The sequence below is a fragment of the Etheostoma spectabile genome, unplaced genomic scaffold (genome assembly GCF_008692095.1).
Source record: "Etheostoma spectabile isolate EspeVRDwgs_2016 unplaced genomic scaffold, UIUC_Espe_1.0 scaffold379, whole genome shotgun sequence".
Taxonomy (NCBI): Eukaryota; Metazoa; Chordata; class Actinopteri; order Perciformes; family Percidae; genus Etheostoma; species Etheostoma spectabile.
In genome coordinates, this window is record NW_022605596.1 from 663,528 (window position 1) to 677,256 (window position 13,729).

Consider the following 13,729-nt stretch of genomic DNA (forward strand, 5'->3'; position numbering starts at 1 on the left):
CTTCTTCTTCTTCTTCTTCTTCTTCTTCTCCTCAGCGGTTGTAATCTATGTTTTTTTTCTCCTCGTCCTGTGTGTGATGAAGGTAACCACAGACGTTCTGACCCGAGATGGGAAAGACATCGCGTTTGGAGATTACAGCGCAACCTGGAGATTCCACAGGAAGATAGTCCACGGAGCTCTGTGCATGTTCGGAGAGGGCTCTGCCTCCCTCGAGAAGATCAGTGAGTACACCTCTCTCTACACGCCTCCAACGGGATTCTTTTTCTGCTTAACATCAGGGTTAGAAACTGCCTCCACTTGAGACTCCTTTGGCATTTAATCTCATTACTGTGTAATATCTAATCCTCAGGACTTTTAATACACCAAACTATATTTTTGCATAATGTGCATGCAAAACTATTTTATATATGTATAGACTTAGACTTAGACTTCTCTTTATTAATCCTTTTGGGATGACTCCCGCAAGGAAATTTAAATTTTGCAAGAAAAAAAATTGATAAAAAAGACAGTATAAAGACAACAAATGAACAGTAATAATAATAATAACAATAAGAACATTCGTCAGATAAAGACCAAAAATAAAGACAAAGTAAAGACAAAAAAGACCATAAATTATTATCAAATGTATATAGATGCTCTCAGGTCTGTGCACCAGGTCCCCCCCTTCTCTTTTTTTCTGCACTACCTATACCTTATATACTTTATATTTTATATTTTTATATTTCGTGTTAACACTGTAAAGGTTTTGCTTCAATCTGCACAGGTACTGCCCTTGTGTATAATGACAATAAAGTCTATTCTATTCTATCATATTCAGTCACACATAGCTGACAGTATTATTTATGATACTGGAAGTTCAGTCTAAAACAGATACACAGGTGATCAGTTAAAGGGCCAGTCCTCCAATTACCAACTAAACCAGAAGTCCAAATAAAAATTAAAAAAAAGTAATATTAAAAGACATTTCCAGAACAAGCACACTGCATTTGCTGAAAAAGCATCCATCTCAAGATGAGCAAACGATTTCAAATCAAATAGTCCAAAAACATAACTGTAATAATGAATTCACATCACCATATTAATGAATGTTCATTTAGACCTATTTTGAGTGTTGATAGGATATTTTAGACATAATAAGCTTTGTCATTTAAAATATGTTTTGCGCCTCCAGACAGATTTATTTTATTACTTATAGCCCAAAATGGCTTTTTTAATAGTAAAAGGTGCTGACCCCTGACCTAGTGGTATCTCATGTGGATACTTTTGTTTTTCTTTGGAAGCAGTGTCCCTATTACTCTCTAGGTTACAGTACAGTACAGTACTGTAAAGTACAGTACAAATACCACATATTAACACATATTACTTTGTTACAAATAAAAGTCCTGCAAAGAAAATGTTACTTAAGTAAAAGTATGAAAGTATCATCAGGAAAATGTACTATATAGTATTAAAAGTAAAAGTACTCGGTGCAGAAAGTTCTGTCAAGCAACAACATCAAGTGTTTAATTATCCAAGTATTTCAGCTGTACTTGTAACAAATTATCGTATTTCATAAAGGAAATGTGTTTTGTGTGCAATAATCTTCATTTGTAGGTTAATTAAAGATGTCAGATGATTGTAGTGGAGAAAAAAGTACAACATGTCTCTCAGAAATGTAGCAAAGTAGAAGTGTGAAAGAAAACTCTCAAGTAAAGTACAAGTACCTCACATTTTTACTTATAGTACAGTACAGTACAGTACTGGAGTAAATGCGTGAACATGTTTCTGTTTTACACAATGACACAGTCATGTTGAAGTAATTAAACAAGACCAAATTAATCTTAAAGTGGAAATAAATACAGTGAATTTTGACTTCCTTTTAACATCTCTTAACACACACTCATGCACACGCACACACACACACGCACACACGCATGCATGCATGCACAAACACATGCACACTAACATTAACCTTTTACATATCTGTGAGTGATATTTATGTATGTGTGATATATGTGTGAATGTGTTTGTTGTGTTATGGTTGTCTTGGGATGAATAAAGTATCTATCTATCTCTCTATCCATCTATTTATCTCTATCTATCTCGCTATCTATCTATCTCGCTATCTATCTATCTATCTATCTATCTATCTATCTACCTATCTATCTCTCTATCCATCTATTTATCTCTATCTATCTCACTATCTATCTATCTATCTATCTATCTATCTCTCTATTTATCTCTATCTATCTATCTATCTATCTATCTATTATACTCTATCTATCTATCTATTATCTCTATCTATCCTCTCTCTATCTATCTCTACTCTCTATCTATCCTCTCTATCTATCTATCTCTCCTCTCTATCTTCTATCTATTTATCTCTATCATCTATCTATCTCACTCTCTATCTCGCTCATCTATCTATCTATCTATCTAATCTATCTACTCTATCTATCTATCTATCTACCTTATCTATCGCTCTCTCTATCTATCTCTCTACTATCCTCTACTATCTATCTATCATCCTCTACTATCTCTCCCTCCTACTAGCTATCTATCCTTCTATCTATCTATCTATCTATCTATCTATCTATCTATCTATCTTGTCTCATGATTCAATATCACAATGCATCACCTCCTCAATATTATTATAAATTGCTACACATGGTTTTCATAGACAAATTCAAACAGTCAGATACATATGACCTCACATTTTCATTACATTATATTTCCTCTTAAAAAAGACACTTCCTGAATGTCTGAACACAGCAGACAACAGAAAAATGCAAAAATACAGGCACAATATAAAGTCAAAAAGTGACGAGAGTTTTAGAGGAAGCATTGCATTAAGTGCAGATGGTGTGTGGTGTGTGTCCTGCTCAGTCTGTGCCGAGGCCCAGTCTCTGTCCTCCGTCCTGTCCGAGGCTGCAGCTGCTGGACTGGCCCTGGACCTGTCTCCTGAGCTGACCCGGGCCGTCACCAACGTCATCTGTTCGCTCTGCTTCGACTCGTCCTACAGCCGCGGGGACCCCGAGTTCGAGGCCATGCTGCGCTACAGCCAGGGCATCGTGGACACTGTGGCGAAGGACAGCCTGGTGGACATCTTCCCCTGGTTACAGGTGCACAACTCAAACACAGGCAACACAACCTTTTAACACACCATCACTAAGTATTAGATAAGACTCATATACATCTCAGTACTTCACTAAGTGCCACTTGCAGAAACAGGTTCTGATACATGTACATCTTTATGAATACTAATTAAGTATTCTCCACTTCTATACATGCTTGTACAATCTTTCCTTTGTATTTTTTCTATCTTTTATTTTTTGACTTTTCTATTCTATACTCTAGTATTCTATCCTATTTATTACTTATTGTATGTGTGCTGTGTGTATGATATTTTGCTGCTTTAGCACTGACATTTACCAATTTAGGATCAATGAAGTTTATCATCTTATCTAATCTAAATATACAAGAGATGTACAGCAATTAAAGTGCATAATGAGTATTTTTCAGCGCGTTATCAGTCTGATTAAATTAGTATCACTTCATTTAAATTAGTAACTATTGGCATTTGCTGTGTAGGAAAAGCAATAACTAGCCACTGTCTTAACGGTTTGGACCACATTTCCCATAAATCCCATAAAAAGCGTCTTGTGTCATGCAACTTTTGTGTCATGCAACTTTATTTTCAAACGGGACGAGAGCCCCTGTCTCCTGGGTGAAAGTCCAGGGACCCCTAGGAGGTCCTCAGAGTCAATGCAGGGGGGCCCTCAAATTATTATATAATAACCTATAGCATGAATCCAACCTATTATTAGCAAATCTAAATCCCCACTGCTTACTGGTCTATAGGTAAGGTAGTCATTAAGGCCATTCATAGGTCCAGTTCATTCTAAGGATTCTCTGTTACACATGTACTACATGTGTAACATTAAAAGATGATTTATAAAAGCATGCCAACAATTATTATTATAATATAATTATTACATTTGAATAGCTTAGTATTCTATGCAAAAAGGCGATGTATATAAATTCTTTAGGCCGCCCTACCGATTTATTATGCAACTTAATTTTATACAATAAATGTGTCCCTGCTCCCTCTCTTTTTCAGTTATCCCTCATGTTGTCCTCATGTTGTCTTCATGTTGTCCTCATGTTGTCCTCATGTTGTCCTCATGTTGTCCTCATGTTGTCCCATATCAATGTTCTTTTTAATTCCCCAAAATAACATGATTGATTTCAACGCTCTTTGCCAAGTACAAATCTCTACTTTCATTAATTTGGGGTCTTATTCAATTTTATAGCATTTGAAAACAAATTGAAGTGTTGTTGAAATAGTATTGAGTAAAAGTTGACATAAACCAGTCTGTGATTATCATCAACATCCATTCCTTTAATTTTAGTCTCAATAATTCCTAATTTCTGCTTTTCAAACTGAAACCTTAGGTATAGTTTCCAATAAATGAGGTTTGTTGACCATAAATTCCAAAAATAACTGAAAAAGTAAAGTTACGTAGTATTAAACGTCTAAAAAAGGGACAAACATTGAAAAAAGTGTTGAAAAAGGGGACAAAAACGTAAGAAAATGTTAAAAACACCGATAAGAAGCCTCAACAAAAGTGTTTTTCAATTTTGATGGGAAGACAACGCAACGGTTAAGGGGTCCTTGGCTTAACAACACTGGTTTACACCTCACACTATTGTATGTATGTATATTTTTCCTAGTATTTCATTTATATTTATATCTTTGTGCAATTTGTGACTGATTTTGCTGCTGTAACACAGGAATTTCCCATTTTTCTTGGGATCAATAAACATCTATCTATCTATCTATCTATCACCTCAGCTTATTTCCTGCTCTGCTCTCTTCATAACTACGAAGCACTAGAGGGTGGCGCACTACACATTTCCATATAGTTTGGGGGGGGGGGGGACAAGACACAGTCTCCGAGACCCAGTTGCACATAGGGGTGGAGGCTGCTCTGAAAAAGAGATCTGACCTGCACGACCTAAAGCAGGCACGAGCACAAATCAGGGAAAGAGCAAAAATCTACAAATCTTGTGGCAGGAAAGTAGTGAAAGGGAATTGGGGGGGGGGGGTAATAAAAACACATAAAACTGTCCCTAAATGTCCCACCCTGGATCCACCCCCTGCACACACAAACACACCCACACACACACACACAACACACACACACACACACACACACACACACACACACACACACACATACACACACCACATACACACACATACACACATACACACATACATACACACACACATACACACACACATACATACACACAACCACACCACACACACACACACACACACACACACACACATACATACACATACACACACACACACATACATAGACACACATCCGATACGTATATGAAATAATCTAAGCCAAACATTATGCTCCCCCCTTGCTAGGTTGTTTTTTTTAGTTAGTTATTTTTTTTTTTTTTTTGGGGCTTTTAGCTCCTTTTGTCTTGTACCGTTCCATGTGTGTCTTCACGTTGATCACTTACATTCCACCAAAAACAAAAAGAAAAGACAAACAAGAGTCCCCTTCATGACAAACTCAGCATTATGTCTTTACAGCAGCTACTCTGATTTAAATGCAGATTTTTTAATGTGTATGTTTGGATGTAAAAAAAAATGTCCCTAACACCTTAACCACCGACCTAATCCAAGCTGGAACAATATAGAGAGAATTACAAAATACTGTTTCCATTTCCATTAAAGTGTTTGTTGAAAATATACAGTACAACAAACGTCATGATGTGTGTGTATCTCTCTTTGTCCCAGATATTTCCAAATGCAGACCTGCGTCTTCTGAAGCACTGTGTTTCAATCAGAGACCGACTTCTTCAGAAGAAATATGAAGAACACAAGGTACAGTTGGCCTCGTGCTCGTAACGTTCCCTGTGCTGTCCCTAATGCGGTGAAGATGGTTCGAGGGGCCACCATCGGTAACTCTGTGGGAAGTTCCTGGAAAGGACTATGTCATTTGTCGTTTTTATGCACCTGCACAGATGAATTTTTAGACATGCAAGTTGTTTTTTCAAAACTAGTCCACTTATTATAGGGAAAATAGAGACAGTGGCACACTTTGAATTCTTTTAAATGAATTGGTGGTGCAAGCTTATTTAACTTAGTCTATATCCAGGACATTTTGGGACATTTTGCCGGATGCATGTCTTTTTGGCTGGATGTCCCGTTATCTTCTGCTTTCTTTGTATTGGCGTTCGAATGGCTTATGGCTTATGACCTCTACCCAGCTACGTAACTACTGGGGGGGAATCACCAGAGGCCTCACGATACGATACCATCATGAAACCGTATTATTGTGGATTTTTTGATATTGTTGCTACAAATTGCAATTTATTAACTTTTTCCCAACTTTAAAGGTCACCCCTGCTGACCTCACCAGGAAAAAAACCTCAACTGTACCATTTATTGGACTGAAAAAACAATTGTTTTCATTATTCAGTACCAAAACATTAAATTCTCATGTGCAATTTATACAATAAAAGATCCATACTTGGCGTGAGTGTAGCAATACAGTATTGCAACCTAATACATTGTGAGATTTTGCTTTGACCCCCACCCCCCACCCCTGTAACTACTATGGTAAATTAATACGTGGTAAAACAAGACATTTGAGGACATCATCTTGGGCTTTGGGAGACACTGGTCCACATTTTCACCCTTTCAACAACTAATCAATTTGTAACAGTCATTTTAAGTGGCTTTATCTATTTAATGCGACCCCCATCCGATGCAGTGTAGAGTCCACTAGGACTGGGAGTGGACATTGACACGGTGCTCCCTTCCAGGTAGACTACAGCGACCATGTGCAGAGAGACCTGCTGGACGCCCTGCTGAGAGCCAAACGCAGCGCTGACAACAACAACACGGCAGAGATCAGCGCAGAGTCGGTGGGCCTCAGTGACGACCACCTCCTCATGACCGTGGGAGACATCTTCGGAGCTGGCGTGGAAACCACCACCACTGTGCTGAAATGGGCCGTCACGTACCTCATCCATTACCCACAGGTAAGGCTGGAGCCGCAGCCGCGTGCCAGAGAGCTGGGCGTGAGAATATAAAAGAACAAGATATATAGTTGGCAGCATGGTGGCTAAGTGGTTAGCACTTCTACTTCACCGCAAGAAGGTTCTGGGTTCGAATCCAGGTTGTTCAATATCATTAAGTGTGGAGTTTGTATGTTCTCCCTGTGTTTGCGCGGGTGTCCTCTAGGTGCTCTGGTTTCCTCCCACCTTAAAGACATGCATTTACAGAAATGTTGATTAATGTGCATTGTCATAAACAAATTAAATGAAAAATCTCTCCTTCATACATTAGCGGTGTTGGAAACCACTCACTCATTATTCCCTACATAGCATTTAATTAAATAGTGAACTATTTAGAGAACAACCAAACCAGATTTTGGCACTGAAATCATTGCTGCGTTAGTAGATTTGCCGGCATTCAGTAGACAAAATGAAACAAAATGACTTAAAAAAGAGCTTCTTCATGGCTGACATGTTGACATTTTTAAGTAGGAAGTGCACATGTGTATTCAAAACCATTAATGACGGCTGCATTCCACTTAGCGGAGATCCTGGCGTTTTGCATGCTGACTCGCTGAAATAGGTCACTGGGACATTCGATGGAATTGAGCCTTCAACTTGAGCTGTGCTTTTCCTACTATGACAATCAAAATCTCTGCTGTGAAAAAGGTCCATACATCCCTAAACCAACCGAGCACTCAGGAGAACAGAATATAGTAATAGAATAGATAGAATTGAAATAATAGCATAGAATAGTATATGTGTGTATATATATACATATTTATATATGTTGCATGTTACATTTCCCATGTTTAGAAGCAAAAGCCCGCTCCATTTTCATTTCAGTTTCTGCGGGTGCTTCTGCTTCTTCTTCTCCACTGGCATTGCGTTGTGGTATACGGGAGTAACATGTATGGTACATCGTATGTACGCTCATATTAGCTCTGCATTTTGGGTATTTTATAGTGTATAGTGAATAAAATTAACCGCGGAGAATTTGAACACCACTACAAAATGGTGCACACACTATATAGTGGACTATTTCTATGAAAGGGAATGGTGTCAAACTGTAAGAGGGAATGTTCTTATTCAATTTTATAACATTTAAAAAACTTTTTGGACATTTTGAAGTAGTATTGAGTAAAAGTTGACATATTCCAGTCTGTGATTATCCATCAACATCCATTCCTTTAATTTTAGTCTCAATAATTCCTAATTTCTGCTTTTGTAACTATAACAATAGGTATCATTTTTTATTATTGACCATACATTCTAAAAGAATAACTGTAAAATTGAAGTCAATAGTGTTGAAAATGTCAAAAAAAAGTGACAAACATTGAAAAAAAGCATCAAAAGTGAGGAAAAAAGGGACAAAAACATAAGAAAAAGTTAAAAACATCGATAAAAAGTCTCAACAAAAGTGTTGATTTTGGGAAGACAACACAAGGGTTAAAGTTCTTCTATATAATTTTTTTTATAAATTAGAATTTTTTGACTTTTCAAACATGTACTGTACAGAAACCAATCTTCCGTGTCTTGAGCTGCAGTTCTTCTGGAGTCCACTAGATGCTAATCAGGCTCCATGATGTTAGTCATCCTATTTCCACAGTTTAGTTATCTCACCTCTCCTTATGTGAGTCTCAGTTATAGTTATGAAGAAGTATGTTTTCAACTATGTCAGCTTTATTGACAGATATTTCAGCCTCTCACAGTCACATTTGGATTGTCAAACCCCAGTGATATAATTCACACCTACAGCCATGTCGTCAGAAACCTGGGGGGGTGGGTCACAGCATCCTCAACCGTGGTACCACAAAACCTCGGTGGTCATAGACCTCATCAGTGCTCTAGTCTATGTATTTTATGAGAAAAAAATCGCATGAAAAGTGATATTTCGAAAAAGTGTAAATTCATACAAATCCAAGGACTGACAACATTCTATGAGTCATGTGAAAATGAATCGGTGAAACTTTTCAAAAACCTGATAAAAGAACACATGTACATACAAATTAAGTGTGTTGTTGGTGCAGAACCAGGGTTTTTCCCGGCTGACAATGGGCTTTTTGGGGGGGGCGGGGACTACGGACGGCAGTAAGCATAATGGCATGGATTTTCCTATTCATTCTGACAATGTGATGAACAAATGATATTATGCTTGAGTAAATAAGACCCCAATTAACAAAACTGGTTAAAAAAAGAAGATATTAATATTTGGTTTGGCAGTAGCTCAGTCCGTAGGGAGTGGGGTAGGGAACCAGGTTCAAGTCCCCTTAGAGACCGATTTACAGAGTGTGGACTGGTGGCTGGAGAGAGGGCAGTTCACTGCACCCCCCCCACCCCCCCCCCCCCCCACCCCCCAACCACTCAAGGCGCCTGTTCAGCAGTTGTAGCCCCCTCACACTGTAGTCTCTCCATATGTACTATAGATGTAAAAGGACCTGAGCATGTGTGTGTGTGTTTCAGGCCTGTGTGTAGTGTGTATTGTACAAACCGAGTGTAAAATGGTAAAATATTGGTAAATTGTGTGTTTAGGTGCAGAGGCGTATCCAGGAGGAGCTGGACAGTAAGGTGGGGGAGGACCGGTTCCCCCAGCTCAGTGACAGAGGCAGCCTACCCTACCTGGAGGCCACCATCAGGGAGGTGTTACGGATCCGCCCCGTGGCCCCACTGCTCATCCCCCACGTGGCCCTCAGTGACACCAGGTAATCTCAACACACACACGTTCGGCTGTTGTCCCGAGTGATGGGATCACAAGTGGACAGCTCCAGGTGTGTGTGTCTGTAGAATGTGTCTCCAGATGCGTCCTCTGTGACCACTAATGATCGGATCTCACTTCCAACTCTACATGCAATAAAACACGTACATCATTTCCGTTTGCATATAGGCTGGTTGTGTGTTTATAATGTCAGTTGTTGCTTTCACATAAATCAAGACAAAAATGAAAAAGTGCTGCCGGATTTCTCTTTTTGCCCGCTTGTCCGGTACCTTCCGCTTTTCTTTGTGTTAATTTTAACCTCCGGTGGATTTCTGAGGACTCTGGTTACCTGGTCCTCAGATCTCTGCAGGGTAAATCCAGACAGCTAGCTAGACCATCTGTCCAATCTGAGGACTATGGTTACCTGGTCCTCAGATCTCTGCAGGGTAAATCCAGACAGCTAGCTAGACCATCTGTCCAATCTGAGGACTATGGTTACCTGGTCCTCAGATCTCTGCAGGGTAAATCCAGACAGCTAGCTAGACTATCTGTCCAATCTGAGGACTATGGTTACCTGGTCCTCAGATCTCTGCAGGGTGAATCCAGACAGCTAGCTAGACTATCTGTCCAATCTGAGGACTATGGTTACCTGGTCCTCAGATCTCTGCAGGGTGAATCCAGACAGCTAGCTAGACTATCTGTCCAATCAGAGTTTTCTCTCGCACCACTAAAATCTCTGAGCATACACATGTTCCACCAAAAAAAACTCCTTTCCGAGACTGTTAAGCAGAGGCACCGTGGCTCCGTCCGGCGCTTAGCTCCACCCATGACAATTGTGATTGGTTTAAAGAAATGCCAATAACCCAGAGGAGGTTTTTCTCCCATCCTAGAATGCTGTGTGGACTAGCCAGACCCTCCTTCACAGCGCTGTGGAGGGAGGTCTGGCAATGCGAGCCACCAGTCATGTCATACTGACTTATTACACATAACTGGTCTGCCTCTGGACTGATTCTGGAGATTGTTGCTCCATATTTGTGTCACTTAGTTTGTTCCTCTCTGTCTTTATGCTTGTCTTCAGCATAGGGGACTTCACAGTGAGGAAAGGAACTCGCGTCATCATCAACCTGTGGTCTCTGCACCATGATGAGAAGGAATGGAAGAACCCAGAGCTCTTTGACCCTGGTGAGAGGATGATGCTGTCAAATATATAATAAGGTTTTACTCTGGACAGTGATGCTCTGAATGTGTTGAGTGTGACTTATGAAGCCAAAAGGCATTTTGTCATGTGGGCTGGAGATAAGGGTCAATTAAAGGACACAGGCTGTAGAATGGAAAAAAAATTAACTAGTCACTAGCCATCAACCACCTGAGCCAATTTTCATTATGTAGGGATCAATAATCCAAATGCAGTAAAAACTTATTTGAATCCCCAGAACATTTAAACCCTAGCTGACATGCAACATATGTTGAGGAATTATAAAAATAAAAATAAAAGTGTCTGCATACTGACTGATAATCCACCCAAAAAGAAGATGGAACTTCATTTGTGGTGCTCACACCATTGGAAAATTATATTTAGCAGCAACAGCAATGTGTCTTTCCAGAAAGAAAAAAAAATCCTAGCTGCTCAGGATAATCTAGACCTCTCCTTTCTGGAAATAGAAATTCACCTCCATTTTATTCTATCTTAAATGCTGGACTATGAAACTCTTTTTGAGATGATAGATTTTATGATGTTAAGATAGTACTGATTGCATGTGGTTCTTCTGCAATAGAACTGAGATCTTACAGCTTTTTGACATGCTACGGATTTTCATGTGGATCTTGTGGTATTTTTTGTATTTTAATTGCAAAGCGAAACATAATTAATATCAATACAACACCCACAGACACGTAACACATGGGCAGTGTGTCTGAGGTTACAGAAAGAAAAACATAGATAAAAATAAGGATACATATATATATATATACATATATACTGTATATATATATATGTATTTATACACACACACAAACACAGACACAAACACATATATGCACATACATACTCATGCATATACTGAATGTACTTACATACGCATATACATATAAACACACACATTTTCTTTCTTAAAGGGATTGTGGTCTAGACCTACTAGTAGACCTAAGTGTCTTTAGATAATTTTTGTTATGAATTGATACTATAAATAAAATGTAATTTTCTTGTGCTTATAAATGTACACACATACACCTATACATACAGTACATTTACACTTAAGATGACATTGCATCACCTTAGCTCGGTCAGTCAAAACAAACAAACAAGTTAAATTAAATGACTTATTAATATCATCTTTAGCTTGTAGTTTTGCTTGTGTGTGTTGATACGGGTTCCCGTGTTCCTCTGCAGGCCGGTTCTTGAACAGCGAAGGCACGGGGCTGATCATCCCGTCGCCCAGCTACCTGCCGTTTGGAGCCGGTCTCCGGGTGTGTCTGGGTGAGGCCTTGGCCAAGATGGAGCTTTTCCTCTTCCTGTCGCGGATCCTCCAGCGCTTCACCTTCTCGGTCCCACCAGGCCACCCTCTGCCCAGTCTGGAGGGTAAGTTTGGCGTGGTCCTCCAGCCGGCCAAGTACAAGGTGAACGCCATGCCCAGAGCATGCTGGGAGAGAAACAAGTGACTGGCCACATGCTCTCAACATCCGGGGTTTTCATTTGGGACCTAAGAGCACACATCAGGCAGGCAGATGATCCAGCTCGTTGCAGGGAATAAGCCATGTATGCATGACATTTATTACAATTTCTTCACAGTGTAACCCTAACTCAACCCACGGTTCTGTACATTATTTATAAATAAAAAGTTTGTTGCTAATATACCGAATTTGACAAGTTACTTCTTCTGTCATGACATACGCATACTCAATCTACAAACAGTTTATGTTCAATAGGAAACACATTACTATATATCTATATCTATCTATCTATCTATCTATCTATCTATCTATATATCTATCTAAATATCTATATAATATATAGACGGATAGATAGTTAGATAGAAGGTTGGGGTAAAGACAAAATAATTAATTTCAAGTTTCCATTGAATGGCAGTGGAGTACCTGCATATTATATATATATATATATATATATATATATATATATATATATATATAAACATACTGACAGTAGTAATAGGAAGGCAGCATATCTGTATTGCATTTGCTCTATGATCTTGACATCCAAAGAGAATGTAATAACACTAATGATGAATACTTTATTAATGAGGGCTTGTGTCATGTGGATGCAACAACGGTGATGTTGTCACTACCCAGAATTCCTCTTGGGGGGCGACAGAATCTACGCACTATAGCTTTAAGGGAAAAACTCGTAAGCAGCACAACTCATTTCACACAATGTTCTGGAGATCTTGATGACTTACACAGAAGTGTTCAGTGAACACTCAATTATGGAGATAATTAAGCAGGTAGTAGGCTACGGTTTAACCCCGATGTGTTGTTGTGTAGCGCCGTACCAGCTCTCTGACGTCCCTGTCTTCCCGAAGGTGGATACTGGAGGCGTTACATTTAGCTGACCCTTAAATAAAGATATGCAGGCACCGGAAACACAGATGCTAAAGCCTAGTTCAGCCTATCTCTCTCTCTCTCTCTCTCTCTCTCTCTCTGGGAAGTATGCAAAAATGTGGCTGGCCCACCGACCTCCGCAGTTTATGTAATTTGCACTCTTGATTGATCCCCTATGGGGAAATTACAATTGACACTCTGTTGTTTTTACATATATCTACAGTACATGAACAGGTTTGGTTATTAGAGAGACTGGCCCGATATACTCGTCCCCTGACCTGTGACCTATGAATGGCCAGATGTTGTCTAAGCTTTCCCTTCATCTCATCATACCACAACATGGTGTTTATGGAAATTCCACCACATACTCTCTGAGATAAATCTCATCATTGCAATAGATCTGGG

At 39.3% G+C, this 13,729-nt stretch overlaps 1 protein-coding gene across 1 annotated transcript in view; it reads left to right on the forward strand.

The window, feature by feature from the left end:
• Window positions 1-12,620, forward strand: part of cyp17a1 (cytochrome P450, family 17, subfamily A, polypeptide 1) — a 12,983-nt gene extending 363 nt beyond the window's left edge. Inside the window, exons 2-8 of the mRNA XM_032511512.1 lie at window positions 83-221; window positions 2,866-3,101; window positions 5,810-5,896; window positions 6,841-7,059; window positions 9,607-9,776; window positions 10,848-10,951; window positions 12,159-12,620. Coding sequence (XP_032367403.1) covers window positions 83-221; window positions 2,866-3,101; window positions 5,810-5,896; window positions 6,841-7,059; window positions 9,607-9,776; window positions 10,848-10,951; window positions 12,159-12,427 — 1,224 coding nt within the window. The 3' untranslated portion in view covers window positions 12,428-12,620. The remainder of the gene's footprint in view (window positions 1-82; window positions 222-2,865; window positions 3,102-5,809; window positions 5,897-6,840; window positions 7,060-9,606; window positions 9,777-10,847; window positions 10,952-12,158) is intronic.
• Window positions 12,621-13,729: the final 1,109 nt, after the last annotated feature.